Below are 25,007 nucleotides of genomic sequence, written 5' to 3'. Positions count from 1 at the left end.
AATATTTAGGAACCAAAAATTCCTTCCTTAATTATTTTCCAATCTTTAAAATTTTAACTTTAAAAAAAAACAGAAAATTCTTATGGAAAATTGAAAAAAAAAAGAAAAAAGAAAAAAGAAAAAAGAAAAACTTTAAATAACTTCAAGCAGTTAAAAGCTGCTCGGCACTTTATTCTTTGCCTTCCGAAACCGTTTTGCTTCATTTTAACTTTTTCTTTTCTTTGAAGAAAATTCGTTTGTTCTTCTTTTTAAAAAATATGAAAAAGAAACATTCATAAATTTTTTAAGAGATGTATAAATAATTTTATCAACAATTATAACTTAAATATGGAGGCTCCACTTTCAAATAAAATTATTAAACAAGAAACTAATTGCAACATGCATCGAGAAATGAAAAATGAAAAATTGTTTAAGCAAAATTCAATTCGATTCGAAAAGAATTAAAAAATTAAATTTTGAATTAATCGAATCAAATTATTTTATTTTTTCGAGTTAACTTGTAATTCGAGTTTTGATTTTAAGTCTAAGTTAAAATTTATAATTTAAATAATTCAAATAATAGGTTGATATAAATATTTATTTGGTCCCATTAGTTTTGAAAATATAAAATTGGTAACTCTCTCAACAAAAAATAAAAATAATTTTAAAATTTACAATACTTATAAAAGTTTCAAAATTTATATTCTTTTTAAAAAATTAAATATTTTAAAAAAATCTAAAAAAATATATAAAAAAATTATCAAAACCAACAAACTTTAAAATTTTTTTACTCAATTCCTCTAACTCTATTATCTCCAAATTTTTTACTCAATTGGGCTAACTTGGAGACCGGCAGGACTCAAAAAAACCAGTCATAAGAATTAGGAGTTTGAGCTTCTAATGATCAAAACCCTAACTTCTGCAATTGATCAAAGCATTGATTCCACATTCTTAGTTTTATCTTCATGTTCTTTATTTTACCTTTTGATGCTTTCTTTGCCTTGTTGTCTTTGCCATCCATTGCTTCTTTTTTTCCTTCATTGCAAAGACTGAAACTCCATTTGCTCCATTGTTTGATCATTCGTTCACTGCTATTTTGTTTTTGGTTTGCTTGTCTGCTTTACCAATTACTATAAATTGAAAACCCCCCAAAAAATGGAGTTTGTTTCTGGGTTTAAACGTTACATGTTGAAGCCTGATAGTAAAGTTCAGAATCTCAAGGAACAAATTGAGAATCTGAGATACCAAAGAGACAGAGTGCAGCATTTCATTGATGTTTCCAAGGAAAAGGGACAAGAGTTTGACCAAGATGGCAAGATTTGGGTGAATCGCGCAGAGGAGAAAATCAAGGAAGAGGAAGAGACAGTGAAAAACCTTGAAGCGCAAGCAAAGAAGAGGTGTTTCCTTGGCCTGTGTCCTAATTTGAAGTCTCTTGACTTGCTCAACAAGAAAGCTGAAGAGGATGCACAAGCTGTTCTGGAGCTCATTCAACAAGCAGAAGCTCACAAGTTCAACAATGAGAGCAAGGTTCAAAACTTGGAAGATCAACCTGAAGCTGATAAAAGAAACCCGGTGATGGAAGTTGAACCGGAGAAGAAAACCAGTGATGAGGCCGACAAGGTGATGGAAGTTGAAGCTAAGGTCAGTGGTTCAGCAAAAGCTGACACCCCCAAGGCCATCAGCAAGCTGATTGAACAACGCGGGTTCAGTAGAGGTTTATATCCTGGTAATACCCAGGAGACAAAATCTAGGCCTATTCAAGGCTTTGAGGCTTTCGAATCGAGGAAAGCTACACTGGAGGATATTGTGGAAGCTTTAAAGGATCCTGATCTGAAGATTATTGGAGTAAATGGGAGGCCTGGTGTAGGCAAGACCACGCTAGTGAAAGAAGCTGCTAGGAGAGCCAGGGAAGAAACCATGTTTGATGAGGTTGTGATGGTAATTGTTTCATGGAATCCAAACATAAAAAGAATTCAGGGAGAAATTGCAGATGCACTAGGCCTGAAACTTGATGAGGAGACTGTGTTTGCAAGAGCAATGAGACTGCAGCAGTGGTTGAAGAAACAAGATAAGAGAGTTCTTCTAATTTTAGATGATATTTGGGATGGCCAAAGACTGGAATTGGAACAAGTTGGGATTGCTATTGAAGGTGACCAGAGTATTGAAAGTGAAGAAGATCTAGGATGGCCATTGATGCAAAATATCAGCGAAAATGGTTTTCAGAAATTCTCTGCTGTTAGATTCAAAATATTGCTGACTTCCACAAGTCGAGAGGTACTCATTGATATGAAAACGGAAAAAATGTTCAATGTCCACGTGTTAACTGAGGAAGAATCAATGGGGTGGATTCAGAAAGTTGTGGGCAATGCAGCAAACCAGCCTGGTTACCGACAACTACTAACTAAAGTTGTGAAAAACTGTGCAGGTTTTCCGGTTGCTATTTCAGCAATTGCAATTGCACTGAGAACACAAAACTTCAACCTTTTGGTGGAGGCTTTGCGAAAAGAAACAAAGCCAATTACAAAAAAGGAAGAAGCGCTCAAAAGTGTTTACTTCACTATAGAGTGGAGTTACAGCATGTTAGAGAACCCTCAATTGCAGTCATTTTTCCAACTCTGTGCCTTGCTGCCGCGGGGTTCTGACATTCATGTATCTGATTTGCTAAGATACAACTCGGGTTTGAGAATAGCAAGTAATGTTAGCACATTGGAAGAAGCCAAAAAATGTTTGAATAAGCTCAAAGATGCAGGTTTACTACTCAGCAGTGACAACAATGAAGCGGTGAAAATGCATGACATTGTTCGTGATGTCGCCATTTGGATTGCATCTGAAGAAAAGCGGATGTTTGTTATAGAGGATGAAAACCGTATCGAAGAGCTGCTAAAGGAAAGAAAACTCAACAGTTGCACTGCCATTTCGCTGCCATACAGTAGCAATAACAAGCTGCCAGACAATCTCGAATGCCCCAGGCTAAAGTTGCTGGTTTTGTTCAACAAAAATCCATCATTAGAAGTTCCAGACAATTTCTTTAAGCGGATGAATGAACTCTTGATATTAGATTTCACTGGTATGGATTTTGCTTCCCTGCCTTCATCATTTACTTCTTTAAGAAACCTTCAAAGGTTGCGTTTCGATGAATGTAAGTTGAATGACATCGCAATTGTTGGGAAGCTGAAGCAATTGGATACACTTAAAATTCTCAGTTCTGATATTCATAGATTGCCCCGGGAAATAGGGGGACTAACAAGGCTTAAGTCCTTAGACTTGAGCAATTGTTCTAAGCTTAAATTCATTCCAGATAAAATCATATCAGGCTTGCCTTATTTAGAAGAACTGCTTATGCGCAACAGCTTCGATCAATGGGGTGTTGAAGGCAATGCCAGCCTTAGTGAATTGAAGTCTTTGTCTGGTCTAGTTGCTTTGGATGTCCATATTCATTCTGTTCAACTTATGCCATCAGAACTATTCTCTGAAAAACTGAATCGATACAAGATTCTTATCGGGGAGGTCTGGGACTGGTCCGGAAAGTATGAAAAGGAGAGGACACTGAAACTCCAGCTTACTAAGGGAATTCACTTGGATCGTGGAGTTAAACTGTTGTTGCAGAAAACTGAAGATCTATATCTAGATGAAATGCTAGGCATCAAGAGCTTGCTGTATGAGTTGGATGGCACTGGTTTTCCACAGCTCAAGAATCTCTACATACAAAATGGTCCAGAATTACTGTTCATTATTAACTCTATGGAGGTGGCATCACGTAAAGCTTTTCCTATCCTCAAATCACTAGTTCTTCAGAATCTGATTAATTTGGAGAAGATTTGTCAAGGCAAACTTGAAGAAGAATGTTTCAATAGATTGCAAATCATAAGTGTTGAACGTTGTGACCGACTCAAGAATCTTTTTCCATTCTCCATGACCAAAATGCTTGTCCAACTTCAAGAAATTAAAGTTTCAAAGTGCAAAAGCATTGAAGAGATCGTTACTGAAGAGAGAGAGCAAAATGCTGGTATAGCAACCAATAAAACTGAGTTTGGCCAATTGCGATCCTTAACACTGAAGCTTCTACCAGAGCTTCATAGTTTCTGCTCCAAAGAGAAGAGCCGTTCCATTTATCAACTGGAACCGGTGAATACATATTCTTGGCTACTTTTTGATGGAAAGGTGCTAATATTACGATGCATATATATCTTATCTTCTTTCAGTTATAGAAGCATAATTTTAGAAACTCAAAAGAAAGATTAAATTTCACTGAAATGCTGTTTATTTATATGTAGGTTGTGTTTCCTGTCCTTGAGAAACTGCAGTTGTCCTGCATCAACATTGAAAGGCTATGGCTGAAATCATCTTACTACAGTCAGAATTTGACAAGCTTGGCAATTGAGGGTTGTGGCAACCTTAAAAACCTTTTTTCACCTTCTATCACTAGAAGCTTATTGAGACTCAAAAGCTTTGAGATAATTGACTGCAAATGTATAAGAGAGATTATAGTTCCAGATGAAGTAAAAGAAAAGGAAAAAGAAACAGAAACAAAAGAAAAGGTAAAAGAAGAAGAAAAAGAAAAAGAAGAGATTGCCAAGATATTGTTCCCCCAACTAAATTCCTTGAAAATGAGAAATCTTGTGAACTTAGTCGGATTCTGCTCAGAGAGTTGCTTTCTCGAGTTCCCATCTTTGAAGCTTTTGGAGATAGAGAATTGCCCACGTTTGAAGGAGTTTATGCACAAACCTCAGAGTACAGACATCACAACTGTCATTGGAACTCTAGAAATAAACAAAGAGAATGATCATCATTTAGGTGAACAAGCTCTCTTTAATGCAAAGGTGAACAATTCCCCATTTTTCTTCAGTGTGATTTTTCGCTTTTTTTTTTACATCAATGGTAGGAATTAATTCTTTTTAATCTTTGTACTCATTTGCATGACATTATACAGGTTGCATTTCCAAAGTTGGAGAAATTGAAGATCTCCCATTTGGGAACTATGAAGATATGGCACGGTCAACTCCACACAGATTCTTTTAGCAAACTAAAAGAAATGAAGGTTGGATATTGTAATGATATATTGACTATTTTCCCATCTATTAAGGAGTGGAACTTCCAGGGATTGGAAACACTAATAGTTTTCAACTGTGATTCACTACAAAATATTTTTGAATCATCGGACATCAAAGTAGGCACTCAGCTAAGAAGATTGTATGTTTCTCATCTTCCAAAGCTGAAACATGTCTGGAATGAGGATTCCCAAAGCAATCTTACCTTTGAAAATATACGAAATGTATACATTCAAGACTGTTGGTGTCTGAAAAGTCTTTTTCCTGCATCAGTGGCAAAAGGTCTTAAACAACTCGTAGATCTCACAATTGATTCTTGTGGATTGGAAGTGGTTGTTTCAGAGGAGAAAGTACAGAACCAACATGTTAATGAGTTTGAATTTCCTGAAGTCTGCTCTCTTACACTTCAGAACCTGCCTGAACTGAAATGCTTTTACCCAGCAGCATATGAAGCAAAATGGCCAAAGTTAAAAAAGTTGAAGACTTATCATTGTGGCCAAGAAGTGCTTGGGATGGAAGAACATCAGTCCTCAAATCAAAAGCCAGTTTTCTTTTTTGAAAAGGTATGAATCTCCAATATCCTACATTTATGTGCAAACTGAATGAGGTGCTTATAAATGAGTATTTAAGTTGTTGATATTCAACAAGCAGTTAATGTATAGCTGAAGAATTTATGTGAAACACCAAACCTGTTTAATCATATTGAATCATCACTCTTGTTTAATTGACTTTATTTGATCACCTGTAAAGGAAGTGTTCTATTTTCTTACCAAAATATGTCTTTGTATTAAGGTAACTAGCAACTAACTTCAGCTTGTTTCTAATGGATTCTTAGGTGATCCATGATTTGGAGGAGTTGTCATTAAACAGCAAGCACATTTCAGTAATACGCAATCATCCATTTCAAGTAGGCATCTTCAGCCGCATAAAAGTTCTTCAAGTGCTTGGCTATCATGACAAACCAGTTGTTTTTCTATTTAATCTTCTAGAAAAATTTAACAATCTGAAAAAGCTTGAGCTGATTCATTGTGATTTCAAAGGGAACTTCATTGATGAAGGAGATGCAAGTGAAAAGAAAGCGGAAAGGGAGCCGGTTAGTCTTCTGAACACCGGCTACATAGGGGAGCAAAACTCACAACTACCCCATGTTGTCCTAAATCTTGAAACTCTTGAAGTTAGGAGATGTGATGGTTCGATCAGTTTGGGATCATACTTGTCATCCTTTCAAAATCTCATAACTTTGGACCTTTGGCAGTGCAAAGCAACTGCCTTAATTACATCTTCAGTAGCTCGGAATCTGGTGCAGCTGATAAAAATGAGGATTAGAGACTGCATTATGGTGAGAGAAATAGTTGCAAAAGAGAAAGATGATGCAAAAGACTTAGTAAGTTTCAGCAAGCTGAAATGCTTAGTACTTCATTATTTACCAAACCTTTCAAGCTTCTGTTCAGAGGAATACAGCTTTCAGTTCCCATCTTTGGAACAAGTTATTGTGAGACAATGTCCCAAATTAAAGATCTTTTGTCAGGGAGTCTTAAGTACCCCACAGTTACATGGAGTGAGGCTATCAGAAGAGGACTATAAGGGGTTTTGGGCTGGTGACCTCAATGCCACCATATATCAGTTGCACAAAAATATAGTAAACCCTCTTTTTGCTTAAAGAAGAATCTGTTATTCCTTTTTATTTTTCAATTCAATTTATTATTCTAGTATTAACTGTTGCAATTTGGTTTTAATAGGTAAGATATTATGAGCCAGAGCATTTGAAACTTCGTGAGTTTCCTGAGTTGGAGGAAATCTGGAATACAATTCCTCGAGGAATTATAGACTTCAAAAGACTCAAATGTCTGGAAGTGTATGTCTGTAACAACTTGAGATACATGTTAACAGCTTCCATGGCTGCAGATCTTGTGCAGCTGCAGCAGATAAAAGTAAAAAATTGCAAAGTAATTGAAGAAATCATCAGAGATGACAAATCAACTACAATGAAGATCATATTCCCTCAGCTTAAAACAATAACTATCAAGTCTTGTTTGGACTTGTCATGGTTTTCCTCAGGAAGTTTTGCATTGGAATGTCCAAACTTGAAGGAAATTACGTTAGTTGGCTGTCCAAAGATGGTTGCATTTGCATCCACTGTTTCAAACGAGCTGCACAATGAGATCATCAGTGGAGAGTATTCGAATATTCTTGTAAAGGATGCCCCTAATGCCTCTGCTAAACCCTTTTTCAGTAATAAGGTCAGGCTGATCTGCATTGTGAATTTTTTACTTTCTTTAAAAAGATTTTTCTGTAGGGTGCAAATTTCAAAATGAAAAATGCATGGCAGGTGCATCCATGAATCTCTCTACACCCATTGTTCAGTGATATTTTCTGAGGCTTAAAATGTTTTAAGACAGAATTCATCAAATAAAGTCGAAAGGCCTGTTCTCCATTGTTCTGTCTCTTTTCTCACATAATTAACCATGTTCTGTTATTAACACAATGAAATAATTTTTGTAGGTGTCATTACCTTTGTTAAAGGATTTGACAATTGTAGACATGGGGAATTTGGAAAGGATATGGGATGACCAACTTGAGATGAACTCCTTCTCCAAGTTAAAACACCTTGAAGTTCATAGTTGTGTGAAACTATCAAACATTTTCCCACTTAATATGCTGAAAAGACTTCAGAGACTAAAAAATCTGCAAGTAATGGAGTGTGCCTCATTAGAAGAATTATTTGAACACAAATTCACTGAGGCAGAAATAAACACCAAGTTTGTATTTCCTCAAATGACATACCTGAACCTTTCTATGCTACCAAAACTGAAGAGTTTCTACTCTGGGGTGCATACCACCGAATGGCCATTATTGAAAAAATTGGATGTTTATGGATGTGACAAAGTGGAGATATTTGCTTCAGAATATTCAAGCTCCCATGAAACACGAGGACAGCATCCCTTATTTTGGATCAATATGGTATGTGAAACATGTCCACAAGATGCATTGATTTTCTTTTTCTTATTCTAACATAGTAATTAGTAAAACTAGATGTGCATATTTTACTTTCTGCATAAATCCATCCACATCTAATCCATGAGTATTCTCTCTCCTGATCTGAATTCTAATAGCATGCATGTTTACTAACTAAAACGAAGGGCCAAGGATGAAAATAGTATTAGTATTAAGCAATGTTTTCAGCTTCAGGAGTGTCTGGATATGCAATAAACTGTTGGCAAAATTCTATATCCTTTATCTAATTTCATCCTTGCTATCCTAATCTGATTTCAAATAGTATGCATGTTTACCATCTAAACCGGAAGACCGAGCATGAGATTTGTATTAGTATTATGCGACATTGAGAGTTCAAGAATGTCTGGATAGACAATAAACTCATTGCCACAATTCCATTTTCTTTATCGAAATTCATCCTTGCTTTTGTTTAACACATTTGTCAACTGACCAGGGCACATTCCCTTGTTTAGAAGAACTGAGATTGGAAAGAAATGGCAACATGAAAGAGATATGGCATGGACAACTTCCAGAAGGGTATTTTAAGCTGAAAGTTCTGGAGCTCATAAATTCTCCACCACTGACTGTTCTTCCACCTTATTTCTTTCTATCACTATCAAATCTTCAAAATTTTGTTCTGAGTGATGCTTCCATTAATGAAATATTCCCATGTGAAGAACCTGGTGGCGACGAAAAGCTGGAAGGGGCATGTGCTCAGTTAAGTGTACTGAGGTTATCCAAACTCCATGAACTGACACATTTTTGGAAGGAGAATTTTAAGCCTGGAGTAATTTTCTGTAACATGAGAGTTCTAGAAGTGCAGGATTGTGGTAAATTAAGCGTTCTAGTGCCATCCTCAGTGTCTTTCGAGAATTTGACAACTCTAGAAGTGTCCAGGTGTGAGGGACTTAAACATTTATTTGCACACTCCACAGCTAAAAGCCTGGTGCAGCTTAATAGAATGAGTGTAACCGATTGCAAAATGCTAGAAGAAATTGTAACATGCCCAGGTGATGAAGTGAAGGAAGCCATTGTTTTCACTCAGCTAAAGTATTTGGGACTTAGTTGTCTGCCAAACATAGCGAGCTTTTGCTCAGGAAACTGCACCTTCGAATTCCCTTCATTGGAAACTGTAACCATGAGACATTGCCCAAAGATGAAAACTTCGCCTCGGGAAAGGTTTAATGCACCAAAACTAAAACGGGTGTATTCAAGAGAAGCTGGAGGTGAAGGCCACTGGGAAGGCGATCAAAACACCACCATACAGCTTTTGTTCATGGAAACGGTATGCATTAACCCCAGACTTTGATCCTCAAGTTTATTTTTTCTGCACCTTTATTTCCATGGGGGAAAAATCAGGGGAAAAACTCAAAGAACATACATAAGAGCTTCTCTTAATTCCATTTTTCTGTATTGTAATATGTTGCTTTTGTAGGTTGAATATCGTGGGATCGAATATGTGGTACTCTCTGATTCCTCTAAGTTGATGGAAATAAGAAACTGGAATCCACAAGGAATTTTGGACTTTAAAAACCTTAAGTTTCTGAAAGTTTATAACTGTAGAAACTTGAGATGTCCATTTAACCCTTCCATGGCCATGGACCTTGTGCATCTTGAAAAACTTGAGATTCATGATTGTGAGATGTTGGAAGAGGTAATAATCAGAAAAGGATTACCAAAAAGAGAAAGGATGAGCAAGAAAATGTTCCCTAAACTGGAAACTTTACTGCTTATTTCCCTCCCCAATCTCACAAGATTTTACTCAGGAAATTACCTTGTGTTCCCCTTCTTGAAAGAACTTTGGATTCAGAGTTGCCCTATGTTGAATACATTCATCTCTGGTTCTGTAACTAGAAACAACTCAAGGCAGAATATGCATACTGATTTGACAGTTCTAATTGATGAAAAGGTTATGACAATTCCTTTACTACCTTTATCTTCCTTTTTTTTTCAAGTTATTGATGCAAATCTTTCATGCAGGTGGCATTCCCCTCCTTGGAGAAATTAGGAATAATGGACATGGGAAGCCTGAGAAAGATTTATAATGACCAAATTTCTATGGATTCATTCTCCAAACTAAAGGTTCTGAAGCTCATAGGCTTACCTAAGCAGTTAGATATTCTTCCATCTGGTTTCTTTCTCTCATTGTCCAAACTTGAAAGGCTTGTTGTTGATGATGCCTCCTTTACAGAAATATTTCAGTGTAAAAGCACGGAGGAAAAAATGCAGGCATGGGAACTTGATAGTTTTAGTGATTTACGGTTGTCTAAACTTCCTGAGTTATTGCATCTCTGGAAGGAAGAGTTTCAGTCTCAACCTGGAACACATTTTCGAAACCTGAGAAGTCTAAAAGTATCGGAATGCCCCAAATTGAAGAATTTAGTTCCATCCACAGTGTCTTTCCAAAATCTGACTACTCTTGAAATATCAAGATGTCACGGACTTAGAAATCTAGTAACACCCTCAACTGCTAAAAGCATGGTGCAACTGAAAAGGATGAGGATAACAGATTGCAAAATGCTAGAAGGAATTGTAGCAGATGCAGACGATAGAAGTACATATAGCATCATGTTCAAGCATCTGGAGTATCTCAGACTTCAAAGCTTACAGGCGCTTACAAGTTTTTGCTCAGGGTACTATCGCTTTGAGTTCCCATCTTTGGTTGAATTGGTTGCAATCGAATGCCCAGAGTTCAGTGTTTTTTGTAAAGGAGAAGTAAGCACACCATTGCTAAAAAGAGTATGTCCAACAGAAGGAGGAGATAGATCTTTAACAGATAAGGACCTTAATATCACCATAAATGGATTATACAGTGAAAAGGTACATACATATTTATGAAATTTTTTAATGATATATAGGTTTAGACACCTGAACATTTGAGTTCTTTGTCTTCCTGAGTTAATGGAAACGTAGAATAGCAACAGTCCAGAAATGTTCCAACACTTGGATTCTTCGTACTTCATGGTTTGTAATTACAGCAACTACAAGGTATGGAACTAAGGACATGAGATATATGATGGAATAAATCAAGAAAAATGAAAGGCCATTGACATATTCCAAACCAGGGAAAAACAAAAAAATTTGCAAAAGCATCATTTAAAATTTCTTTTTCCTTGCTTGTCTCTTTTCAAAATTTTATGCCCTTTGCACTTTTGACCTTTCATTGTCTCACACTCTTTCTCCCTGCAAACCAGGCTCAAAATGATGTGAAAGAGTTGGAGTTTCTTCAGTGGACGATGTCAGACTTGTGGAGACCTTCAGCTGTGTGAAGGTCAATGAATTTTATCATCGACTTTGGTGTGGAAGGTTAATCTTATCTGGTCTTAGTCCTCATTCTCCTTTTTTTTTTTTCTACTTTGCCTACATTTGTTTCCTCAACCGAATGGAACCAAACATATGGATTTGGAACCATTTTCTTTTCTGTATTCTCTCATTTCCTTCCAATTTTTAATTGTTAAGGTTTCTGTCTGTTTAGCAAACTAAATTGATAAAATCGGCAGAAAACTTGTCTCCTGTCATTTGCAAAGTGAATGCTAATGCCTGGATGGGTACCAACAAAAAGAAAAAAAAAAACCAAAATCATCATAACTGAATCCAAATGTTTTCATAGCTTCAAATAGAATCTAGATCACTCTTAAAGGTAGTAATTTAATCCGTGTTGGTGATACAAGTTTAATCACATGAAATATTGCCATGTTTTTATCAAATATTTTAAACTGATCACCATATATCCATGCATACAGAGATTAAGTGTATACGCGTATATATCATTTAAGAAAATGAGCTCATTGTTATACCTATGGCCAATGGTATGGGTCGAAACTGAAATAAAGGAACTTTGGCACTGAAATAAAGGAACTTTGGCTAAGAAAGACAAACGATGCGTTTAGAGGACTTAATGAAACGGTGTGCAGCGAGACTTTAATGAAACGAAGCGTTTTGAAGGCACATTTGTACGGTTAGTTTTACCGTTCATTTTAGCTAATTTTTAAAAAACAATTCTTTTGTTTTTCCTATATATTCGGTGTAAAAGACTTTGGAGGTTATAAAAATTGTTATGCACACAAATTCATTAGTTTCTTTGCTCTCTTTTCTTCTTCTTCTCTATCTCTTTTCTCTATTTCCTATTTTTGGTTTTCGATCTCATCAAGGGTATTAGAGCTTCAATGTTTTCTATGGCGTGGGATGGTGTTACCACGCAGTTGCAAAAGGATGTATGTGTGTTGCAGCAAGAAATGATGAAGATTCAATGAGAGTTATCCCAACTTGATGATAAGTGAGATACTTCAAGGTTTTAAGGAGGATTTTAAGTTGGAACTGCAATCGTTGTTTGAACAATACCTTGGGAACCTTACTTCTTCAAGCACGGTGGTTGTTGCTCAAGCTAAAGGGAAGGGGATCCTACGTGGTCCACCCCTAGGATTTCCACTCAAGATCCATTGAAAGCACCTCAACCTCCTTTAGGTCCTGCTATTACAAGCTTGCCTTGGATTGGTTTTCTCTAAGAAGTATTGTAATACCCCTAACCCGTATCCTTCACTAGAATAGGGTTATGGAGTATTATTGGAGTTTACAGAATAATTACACATAATTCTTGTCATTTATTATTCATAATCGAGACTAATCATATCATCCCTTGAATGGACCCTCACGGCCCAATTTAAGCATTATAAGTAAGTCGAGATCAAATCAAGAACTCAGAAAATTTTTCGCAAAATTTTAAAATTTTTCCTAGGTATAGGGGTCACACGCCCGTGTGGCCAAGGGACACGCCCGTATGATCCCATGACATGTCCGTGTTTCAGGCCGTGTCTTACCCCGTGTAACTCCTTGACTTGGGTCAAATGGCCAACTACACGCCCGTGTGCTAGGCCATGTGGTCAATTTATTTTCCGAAAATTAGTTGCACTTTTCACACGGCCACACACACCTATGTGCTAGGTCGTGTGGCTTAACGTTGAGACACACGCCTGTGTGCACAATTCTGAGTATTCTGTTTCTAAAATTTAAGATGTAGGAGACACACGGCCAGACTAAACGCCCATGTGTATGGCCGTGTGTCACACACGGTTGAGACACACGCCCGTGTCTCTACCCGTATGAACGAAAATAGGCCATTTTAAGGCCATTTTCTGACCCTTTTTGATACCAACCTGCACACAACATTCTCATATACTAATATATTCCAACCAAACAACCAATACAAACCAAAAATTATGTTTTAAACATAAAATGTAATCACAAGACTCATTTGCATAAACTTACCATAAAAACTCTATTCATTGATTACTAAAAACTACTACTAAATATATATGAATACAAACATATATATATGCATCATTCACATTCATAATTCAAGTATACTTTTCAATTCAATCCTATTCATGCCATATAAACCTTAAGATACTTAACAAAATCTACCGGAATTATCTAGATAGTGTGAACCGATGTGTTGATCTAATCCTTCGAACTTCTTGAAAATCTACAAAGAACATTGAACAACTAAAGTAAGCTTAATGAGCTTAGTAAGTTTGTGACTTTAAACATAAATCTTACCGAACATATTATAACAATTCATTTAAGCAAATCATTCATTATACTATTCCTGCCAAACACAATTTCAATCGAAGAATTCACTTATTTCAGATCGATATCAAAATAACTTTAAATCTTCAGAAATTAATTCCATATATCACTTACCAACCTTGTCAAATCAGAGAACGTCTTATGGATATGAGTACATCGTATATAGAAGCCCGAAGGCTGCACGGAAGTACACAAGTGCTAAACGAAAACCCGTAAGGGTTGAATAGAAGCTCGTAAGAGCTGAACGGAAACCCATAAGGGTTAAACTGAAGCTCAAAAGAGCTAAACGAAAACCCAATAGGGTTAAACTGAAACTCATACGAGTTAACTAAAGCTCATGTGAGCTAAACGGAAAGCAAACACAGAAGTTCGCAACAAAGCTGAACCTCGGTTTACTTGGGTAATTTGCATCAATTCTTTTCTTGCACTGAACGAATATACTTAATCCTGCGTTCTGGTAGCTTCAAACTTTCACTTTTATATACATAGTTTAAAAATAATTTTATTTTCAACAATAAACATAAATGCCAATCATCAATTAAATAAATAATTTTAAAATTTAACCATACGAACTTACCTAGACTAGTTTGTAAAATTTGTTGTAGCTTAGGAACTATTTGGATAATTTATCTTTTATTAGATTTTCTTTGGAATCATGATCTATAATATAAAATTATTCATTCATTAGCACATATATTTCATCCTCATTCCACTTCACAATTTATACCCTTCAATTTTTGAAATTACACATTTACCCAAAATTTTACAATTTTTACACTTTAATCCCTAATCAATTAACCTATCAATTGAGCTTTAACACTTTATTTCATCATTTTAAACTACTACAAAACCTTTGAAAATCAAAATTTCAACACTAAACCCTAATTCTTAACTTTTCACAATTAGGTCTTAAAAATTAATTTATACTAATATCACTTGATGAAATCATTATATAATAAAATTAGAGCTTCAAATCCATGTTAATTCATCATAAACTTCCAGAACCTTTCTATGGTAACTTTCAAAATCACTCATAGAATAAAAAACTAATGAATTCAATAGTTGGACCTAATTGTAAAAGTCTCAAAAACACAAAAATACAAGAAAAAGGCAAGAATTGAACTTACAGAGTGCAAAAATATGAAAAACCAGCTTAAAGGAACTCTTCTATGGTGTTTTTGGCTGAAGAATGATGAAGAAATATCTAGATTTTCAATTTAGTCTTTGTTTTATTTGTTTAATTTGTAAAATTTCCAATTTTGCCTTTATTTCACTCAATTTCTTGATTTTTCTCCATCCATGCTGCCCAAGCTACCATTTTTAGGGTAATTTTCCTTTTAAGTCCTCTTTTATTTAACACTTGAGCTATTTAATCATTTTAGCAAGTTTTGCACATTTTTCAATTTAGTCATTTTTAATTAATTAACTATCAAAACGTTAAAATTTTCTAACAAAAATTTAATACTAACTCAATAACACTCCATAAATATTTATGAAAATATTTACGACTCGGTTTATGAAATCGAGGTCTCAATACCCCATTTTCTACCCAATTTACTTAATAAATTCTTTTAAATCACAAAATTCACTAATTCAAGCATACTTCTAAAATCACACATAACTAATAAATATTAATTTATTAAAATTTTAAACTCACTCGTCAGATTTAGTGATCTTGAATCACTGTCTCTAACACCACCGGAAATTAGGCTGTTATAAGTACGGATTTTAAGGGGTGATGGGTGAAGCTTGAACAATATTTTCATTGCTGAAGGAGTGCTTGATTGTGATAAAGTGTGCACAATGACATTACATCTGGAGGGTTGGGCATTGGATTGGCACCATTTCTATGCCTAGAAGCATGGTGGTCTCCATTTGCTACATTGGACATGTTATGCTTACAATTTAAGAGAGATTTGAGTTGAGCATCTTCAAGGATCCTAAGGTGGAGTTGGTGACACTGAAGCGGCAAGAATCTAAGGAGCACTACCATGACCAGTTTGTAAGTCTTTTGAAAGCCTGAGTCTTATGCCCTCAATATATTTGTTAGTAATCTGAAATTGGAAATTAGTCAATATCTTCAACTCTTTAGACCTCAAACGTTGGTAGACAGTTTCCATATTGCCAGGAAAGTCGAAACTATTTTTAAGGACCCCTCCTAGGTATAATTCACCTATGCCATTTTCTTCTGTCTCCAATAGACCAACTAGTTTGTCTAATCTACTTCATTTGTCCTATCTACTCATTCTACATCTGAAGGGTCAAAGGGCCTTTCTAAAGGGTTTATCCCTACTTTGATGACTGGGAGGAAACAAAATGGGGCTCTTCTTTTGGTGTGGAACTAAATACCACAATGGACACAAGTGTGTCCAGAGCTAGTTGTATCAGATGTTGTTGGAGTCTTCTATTGATGTGGAGTTTTAGGAATGCTCAGATCAGTTAGAAGATCCTTCTAGTGATAGGGACCAATTTTAGATGGCTGCCATGTCTTTGCATGCTATCAAGGGCTCATAGAGTTCTCATACTATGCGATTTGAGGCTCACATGGGGACAATTAAGGCCATTTTTCTAGTAGACTCTGGAAGTACTCATAACTTCATGGACATAAGGTTGGTTGCTATGTTAAATTTACCAGTTTGGCAGCAGGAGCAATTGAGGGTTATAGTAGTTGATAGAAGAAACTTGTTTACCAGCGGTACTTGCAGGGAGGTGGAGTGGCAGGTTCAAGGAGCCAATTTTACTATTGACTTAATGGTTTTAACTTTAAAGGGGTGTGATGCAAATCTAGGCATACAATGGCTTCTCTCATCGAAAAACTGGAATTTTGGGTCAATGACCATGCAGATTTCTTCTAAAGGAGTTCCTTGCACTATTCAAGGCATCCTACCTGGTCATATTGAGGAAATGATGACTAGTCGCATTCATGCGAATTGAAACTAATGATTTTGAAAACTATTTTGGGATGTGGGCCTTAATTGTAGGTGGACAGTGTTAGTTGTAATATTTATAGTTTTGATGGAACACGAAGTATTCTAAAGGGTCGAACCCAAAAGAGATGGCTGTTGAGTAATAATTAGCACGCACTCTGGAGTCTAGGTGGCTACTGGTACGATTTTAATACGACAAATCATAACAAGAAAATGTTGCAAGAAAATTACATACGCTACTCTAGGGAATAAATTGTAAATATTGCAAAACTATGAAATTGACCAAGAAATGACTAACGGTGGTCGGTTGACTTTGATGTGGGTTACCAATTTTCAAATGAGGGGCTCCAATCGCTTGATTTACTAAACTGACTCAATTTTATCTCTCGATCCCAATTATATCAAATTAGAAAAATTAGTTCAGTTTATCTTTAGATCTCACTGAGTAATATGGGACTAACAAATTGTTGTGCAACAAGATTACCTCTCAGTCTCACTTGTTTAGATTTTCCCTTAGGGATGTCAATCCTAGGTTTTTAGGTTCATTCAAATTAATTCAATTTATTATGATTTGGTCCTTCATCCAAAAATTAGCTCACCATATCTCCATCAATTGACCGCTTTAAAGGTTTAACTACTCATATTAAAAATACAACTAACAACAATGGAAATGAAAACATAGAAGCTATGAAAGTAAAGCTTAAAAACATATGAAAGTTAAAATTTTTCTGCAAGAAACCTTAAAGAACATGGAATGAAAAGCATTCAGCAAGAAAATCTAAAGTTATAAACCTAAAATGAATAAACTTTGAAGGATTTAAAGTAAAAAAGGCTGAAATACATTAAACTAAATCTGAAAATGTCTTACAACCAATATACAAGGACCAAAAGTGCAAATAAACCTAAGCTACAGTGATAACTAACTTAACTACCACTATGAATAACTAAAATAAGAAGAAAAGTTACTAGGAAATGTAAAATCTACTGCTAAGGAAATGAAAACAAGAAACCTTAGGAAAAGAAGAAGAAAGACTAAAAGAAAACCTAAAGAAACTAAGGCTAAAAACCAAACTAATGTGTCTCCTCTCTCCTTAGCCAGAATTGGTTGTTTTAGATTGATGTTTAATCAAATTTTGTTGCCAAAATTGCCCCTACATGGGCCTTTTGTGATTGGTGCATCGGGTGGACAAAAACTACCCTTTTTGTCTAACTTTTTCCCCTCACCACTTTGATATCGTGATACCCAAAAGAGGATATCATGATACCCTGATTAGTTTTGAACTTGGGGCTCTTCTTGGAGGATGGATATTGCGATACCACTAAAGGGTGTCTTAAAATCTTCAAGTCTACTAGAGGTATTGCGATTCCAAGATTTGGATATCACGATACCCTTTCCTTTAGTGTCAATTTCAGTTGTTTTCAACCTCCAACATGTCCCCACACCACTCATCCACAAGTTAGGTCCCTCAATGACACTATCGGATAAATTGGATCACAAAATGAGTAAAAACAAGGAATTTACAATTATTAACTTAAAATCCAAAAATTATAAAAGAAAACTACTAAAAAAATACTACTTTGCTTGATAATAAGCTCCTTAAATATACCGGGAAAGCTTAATTTTCCATATCAAATTACGGTAGATCAAACTCCCTACACACTTAACTCTTTGCTTTTCCTCAAGCAAACACACCAAACATGCAAAAGAAAAGACGACTCTAGGATAAATCAAACAATTAAGTCATATAGCGGTAGAACATTGAACTCGTACAAAAACTACCTCACATGCAAATTAAGAGTGATATCCAGCTAACTTGTTTATTCCTACTGCAGACATAGTTAGTTCACTAAGTTAAAATATCAATAGATATAAAGGCAATGGGAAAGAACATATGTGCAACTATTATCCATCAAAATAAATTATGCGGACCACTCACAGATATTTAAAAAGAATTGGTCATATTTGTTCAAACAAATGCAAGCTATTCATGAATTATTATGTTGGTGACTTAGTCGGGTCCCAAAGGTCTTCTAGGCTTGTAACATTTTGAGGCTTAGGACAATTTAGAATTCTAACAATGAGCATTCAAAAATGGGTTCAAGCACTAGAAATGGTTAAGCACAGGACATTGTTCCCTACTCGCCCCCAATTTATTCATGACCTCACCTCCTTATTTCTCCTTCCCTCACCTATCTTCTTTCTCCCAAAATGTTAGAAGGTATTACACGAGATTAGTACATACAAAACTTTGTAATTGTGAATAGAAAGATTTTCATTTTTGAGCTTAATTTTGATTTAGCTCTCTTTTTCTTTTTGCACTCTTTTGTTCACCCTTTTTTTTTTTAAATGTACTAATTTGCGTAATCTCTTCATTTTTTTTTTCTCACACGAAGCCACAATGATGTATCTACCTAGCCCTCAATGTCCATAGTTCAACGTCTATTACATAGTTCATTTTAAAGAACGTGATTGAGAAGGATTGAGTGCTAAACCTGTTTAAGTTTGAGGCTTTGATATTAAGGCTTACAAGAAAAGGGTGACCAAGGCTCAAATATAGGAGAACTAAGGGTATATAGCAACATGTAAGCTTTTAAGCTCTAGGCTACTTCAAACAATGCCTAGGATCTTTCCCGAATCAATCATCTGACGCCAATTCTTTAAAGCATACCTCTGTTTAAATGTACAATTAACAATTCAAATTATTTATCTATAAGGATCCGTATATTTCATTCATCCTATGGTACACTTTATACATTTTTATTTAGGTTATTGCCTCTAGTCTATTAAACACATTGACTAATTGAACTAATTAGTCTATAATTAAGAATAGTAAATTATCTAGTATCGTTCAAAATTTACAATTTTGGCAATTCTATATACCTATTCAATATGTACAACTACTTACTTATTACTTAATTATTGCCCAAGCACCGTGCAATTATACAAAATAAAAATGAATTTTTGTTTTGGAATTTTTGAAAAAAAATTTTAAAAGGAAAAAAATTAAAGATAAACACACAAAATAACATAAAAAGCAAGAAAAAAAACACATGAAACTATGTGCACCCCCACATACAAACACTTAGACTAAACATTGTCCTCAATGTGTTCCTAAAATAGATTAGAGGTTATCGGACTTCCATAGAATGGAGTGTCAAACTAGCTCAGGGGTTTACCTCATCATTGAAGCTCACGAATGTAGTTAGCCTTTCAAGGTAATTTGCTGCATATAGAACAAACACACAGAAAAGCAAAACAACCAAACAAACTACAAAAGATAAGAACAAAAAAAATAAGTCCAAAAGCAATGTAGTTCAAATAGTTTACATACTGCACAAGTAAATAAAAATAAAAATTACGAAGGCATGTAACTATTGCTGAACATCTTCGGGACCCTTACACGATCTGCAATTCCCTTGCCTTTGCGCCTCGCAATCAACCTGTTGTAAAACATCACGGGTCGGTTATTGGGTTCACAGATAACGACTCCCCTTGGATGGTTGCGTTGATGCGAAAACATCCTTAAAATTTTCGTGATAAGGCGCGAAGTCATCATCCTCCGTAACGTTATCATTGTCCTCCAATCATCCCCCATCACCTCAGATGAATTGCTCGATCTTTCGGGCCATTATATGCTCTATGCCCCTAGATCGCCATGAAGCTATCCATGAATGGTTTCATGGCCTCTAGCAGTCTCATGTTGTAGCGCACATCTCTACCTAGCCTACGTTCCCATTGTGTAGGCTCATCATCAATCTTCCCACTAGAGCTCCTGAAGTTGCCTAAACATAGAGTATTCGATGATAATCTGAGTGGGGTGGTGGAATTTCTTTGTTGGATTCATTTCCACCCTCGTTCGACGACACAAGTTTATGATTAGGTGGGGGAAATTGATACCAACCTTTATACATGAACACCCTCGCTTTTCCTGAAAAATGCAATATAAAATAGCTGCTCGAAATACATTAATAGTGTTAGTGGTCAAAAAAAGGCTAATACACGTGCAAATAAATTACATCCACAGTTTTACACCAGGAAACATAATGGCTTGTTTAAAGGATAAAGGGTGATTCTTATACCCTCACACTTCCACTCTCCTCGTCCCTCGGTTAACTATGCTAATATGGCATCCATATCAACATTGTTAAATTTATCAAGGTCCAAAGTGGATAAGTCGTCGCTCTCATAATGAGGGACACCATAATTATAACACCCCTAAGCCCTCTTCATTGTCGAATAAGGGTTACGGGCATTACTAAAAAATCAATCAATTATTCAATCATAATTAAAATGCAAGCTATTTCATTCAAAATCACAGTAAAAATTACCCATACAGTCTTAAATACGAGTTTACAGGACCCAGGCCGTGTGTACCTAAATGTACCTTAAAACTCAAGTTCACCTAATTGTGATTACTTGGGTATTAAGCTACCATTTCACCAGCTATTTAACCTAATCAAAACACAATTAAACATGCTCAATTCATACCAAAACAACCAACTTAAGTGCCTAACCAATTTACCCTCATTGGGACCACATTTTGTATATTCAAACAAATCAACAAGACATCAACCATTCAAAACTATCATTCATACCAAATTTACCAATATAAAGCTAACTTTTAGCTACTTAGCTGAAAGACATACTAACATATTAAACTATGAAACATACCAAAACACAACTTCAATCACCACCACATATACAAATGACCATCATTTCACTTAAAAACAAAAATATTGTCAAATATCAACAACATCAAACAAATGACTTCCTAGGTACATGCCATTACAAAAATAAAATATCACCACACTTGAGCAATTAAGGTTGGATGCTGAGCCGGCGATAATTTGAAAAGTACATAACCTGCGCACGAAAAAACAAAACCACATGCTGAGTAAAACCCAATGGTATTTCTATAACTCGAACAATTTAACCTGATATAAGTAATCAAAATGTGAGAATGCAACAAGAAATGTCATGCAGTTATGATTCAAATCAATAATACAAATTTACTCATTCTTTATTACATCCACTAAATTCCACATGCTCAAGCACATATCAATGACATTTCATATAACATTTGTTAATCTCAACTCAGGGGTGATCCAACTCTTTGATCAATACTTGATTTCATTTCACAATTCACAATTCACATATCATTTCATCATTTCATATTTCATTTCTCATCTTTTTCATCTCAACATCGAACATATAAATTTATTATATAATTTCCCTTATTAACACGACTTAGGCTCGGACGGATACACGAATCCAACCAACACACCAGTTTGGCACCTAGTGCCTCATAAGATAAATCCGAAGTAATAACTACGCTCAGTGCTATATAAATTGACACCTAATGTCTCATCGGTTAAACCGAATCAAATTGGCACCCAGTGCTTCATCGGCTCCAAGTCGAAGAAATCCTTGAACTGTTCCTATCCTATGGCATGCCATCTATATTTGACTTAGCCCAAACAATTAATAGGGTTTCATTTCAAATTTCAATATAACCAATGTCACATTTCTATATACATATATTTGTAACATATAAGTGTCGAAACCATTTTTTAAAGGGATGTTTAAAAAACGGGGATCGACTTTTGAAAAACAAAAACGGGAGTCGCCACCAACCTTTTTAGGTGTGATTTGATCATCTTATAAAATGTTTTGGTCTACGAAAGTTAAGAAAACAGGTTCAGGAGTCTGTTACGTACGAGGAAGGATTAGCACCCTCGCAACGCCCAAAATTGGTACCAAATTGAATAGATTTCTGTCTTAAATTCAAAAATTTGAAAGGATTTAAAAATAAGATTCCTTTTTTAAAAATCGAAATTATTTAAGTCGAAAAATCGAGATTCCTTAGCTCCAAAAGAATACAAACATCACATCCAAAATGATAGGACATGATGTTCTTAAACTCTCATAACTGAAATCATCTCGTGATTTATAAAATTTGTTTAAAAGGATATTTTAGATATTTAGACAAACAAGAAATCGCAACCCAGCATGTTAGGGCACTATTTCCCGGATCTCTAAAATATCAAAACATTGCCTCACTTTTAAAATTCATTTTCTGAATTAAGTGAGATATAACTTTGGTTTTAAAAATAATGATGTGTTTTGCATATTACAAAGAGCTAAATAAATCTAATTACAATGTACATACTTTATCATTTCATGAAAATATAGTATAATGTCTTAAAATAATGGCATAAATTACACCATTTATCTCTTGGCATATATCTTAAATAACATAAATATTGATGCATTAGTATTACATGTACAATACAACATAGAGCATAATAATTTTAATAGTATAACATATATATAACAACATTTTATGCAAACATATATACCTAAATAATCATAAATAACTAATTTTACGCGAATATATAGATACAAGAATAAAATGATATGTAAAATTTAACCTATTAAACTATATCAAAATATAAGAGAATTTAAAATAAATAAGCAAATTAAATGTATGAAATATAAAAGTAAGCTATTTAGAAATATATTAAACGATGTAAGAACAATAAAGAGAATTTTTTAAAAGAATATATACATATATAGATTATATTATTAGATATAATAACTTAGTATATAAGAAAAATAGTGTACTAGATGTTGCTATTCTTAAAAAATGTATATAATTAATAAGTAAAATGTATGCTTTATGATAAAATAAAGGTAATAAGAAAATATGGTAAAATATAATATAAATTAAATAATATAAATCATATAATAAATAATATAAAATATATAATAAAATGTATATAGTATACAAATTTAAAAATATTATAAGAAATAAATATAATAAGTAACAAAATGATATGAAAACAAATAATAAAAATAGTATAATACTTATTAATAAAATAACACATAAAATATAAAATAATAAAATAATGTAGTAATAAATGACTTTTAAATATGTAATAATATATAAAAATAATGTTTAATAATTATTTATAAAATTTTAAAACTATACATGATGATATGTATTAGAATATAAATGTACGATAAAATATAAAATAGAATAATATAATGTATATAAAATTTATAGGAAACATATAATAATATAATAACATAAAAAATTTTGATTATTTATATATAATTATTATTTTAAAAAATACTTAATTAATAAAATATAAATAATATATATACCATATAAAATAATATAATAATACATAATAAAATAATTTTATTATATTTATAATACATATATAAAAAAATTATTAATAAAATATAAATAATATGTATGCCATAATATGTAATTTAATAAAATAAGTGGATTTCAGTATGTTTAATAATAATATAAAATATAAAATAATAATATACATCAAATAAATAATAAAGCTTAAAATAAATAAGTTTATAAGTATAATGGGACTAAAATTAAAAGCAGTTAAAATTTTGGGCTAATTTAAAAAAATATAAAAAAAAATTTAGGCCTATTTGAAAAAACGCATTTGAATCGAGGGACTCATCGGGCAATTAACCCTTATCCCAAAACGACGTCGTTCCTCAGAATGAGTTTAATAGCCATCGAGACTAAATCGAAACAATTATAAAAAATTAGGGCCGAATTAAAATGAAAACAAAATAAAATTATAAAAATTAAAAATGCAGAAGGACTGATTGGGAAATTAGCCCATTTTACAAAAACACGCGGATCCTCCCCGGGTCACGGGTCAACGTGCGGATCCTGGCCTAAACGGTGCCGTTTCAGTGTTTATTGGACTTAAGCAAAATAACACCGTATCTATTGCCTTATATAAATCAATTTTTGTTCAAAAAATCATTTTAGAGACCGTTTTAAAAAAAAAAACTTTAAAATGCTCTGAAAGAGGAGAGATGAGAGGCCCTCCGGGCTCTGGCCTCCGTCCGGCCATGCTCCGATCATCGGGCATACATGCGCCCACGTGCCGTTGTCAACACCGCCATGTACGGCGGTCAGAGTTCGAAACGTCTCAACACTGCGAAGAGATTTTAACGGTAAAATCTATCCTGATCTATTTGAATGATGTTTGCATGTTATTTAAAAAAAATAAAAGCAATATTACCTTTGTTCTTCGATAAACCACTGTGTTTTATTATATATGTGTGTTTTTTCTCAAAAATGTGTGTTACAGATTAGAAAAAAGAGGGGTTTTTATAACCATTTGCTACATTTTAGGAAAGGAAATCATTTGATTTCTTTCCAAATTAGTTTCTTGGTTGCTGTTGGTTCTCTCTTCCTTTTTTGCAGGTGTCTAGCGAGGAAATCAGTGGGCCAGGATGATTAAGCCCTGATGACGACGGTGCTGGCGCTGATCTGCATTCATTCGGCCTCAACTATGACCAGATTTGAGGCCGGGAATCACGGCGTTGATGGGGGTAGATGGAATGACCGAGGTTGAAGAGGCGTCACTGATGGGGTGCTTACGGCGCGAAGGTTCTAGAAACTATAGGGTTTCCAGATTCTATTTA

General features: G+C 34.4%; 1 protein-coding gene across 2 annotated transcripts; it reads left to right on the top strand.

Moving 5' to 3' along the window:
- Positions 1 to 774: 774 nt before the first annotated feature.
- LOC108478110 (uncharacterized) lies at positions 775 to 11,552 on the top strand. 2 transcript variants are annotated; one of them, XR_008274633.1, is made up of 10 exons: positions 775 to 4,140; positions 4,254 to 4,799; positions 4,910 to 5,590; positions 5,863 to 6,666; positions 6,767 to 7,267; positions 7,530 to 7,988; positions 8,476 to 9,306; positions 9,457 to 9,930; positions 10,002 to 11,009; positions 11,216 to 11,552. XR_008274633.1 is itself a non-coding variant. In XM_017780533.2 (10 exons), exons 1-10 carry the CDS (start codon positions 1,135 to 1,137, stop codon positions 11,288 to 11,290), a joined length of 8,217 nt encoding a protein of 2,738 aa, XP_017636022.2. In that variant the 5' UTR covers positions 775 to 1,134; the 3' UTR covers positions 11,291 to 11,552. The 2 variants fall into 2 exon arrangements, 1 of the variants encoding a protein (XP_017636022.2); XM_017780533.2 differs by having other exon boundaries at positions 10,002 to 10,841.
- Positions 11,553 to 25,007: the final 13,455 nt, after the last annotated feature.

Source organism: Gossypium arboreum, chromosome 11 (assembly GCF_025698485.1).
Source record: "Gossypium arboreum isolate Shixiya-1 chromosome 11, ASM2569848v2, whole genome shotgun sequence".
In the NCBI taxonomy this organism is placed as follows: Eukaryota; Viridiplantae; Streptophyta; class Magnoliopsida; order Malvales; family Malvaceae; genus Gossypium; species Gossypium arboreum.
Note: the sequence above shows the minus strand (reverse complement) of the source record. Positions and strands in the feature narration are given on the sequence as shown.

Bases quoted from the DNA above. Each gene is read 5' to 3' on its own strand.
- LOC108478110 (XM_017780533.2), top strand. From the start codon at position 1,135: ATGGAGTTTGTTTCTGGGTTTAAACGTTACATGTTGAAGCCTGATAGT. The intron at 7,268-7,529 runs GTCAGGCTGATC...TAATTTTTGTAG, and splicing joins AACCCTTTTTCAGTAATAAG to GTGTCATTACCTTTGTTAAA. The intron at 10,842-11,215 runs GTACATACATAT...CCTGCAAACCAG, and splicing joins ATGGATTATACAGTGAAAAG to GCTCAAAATGATGTGAAAGA.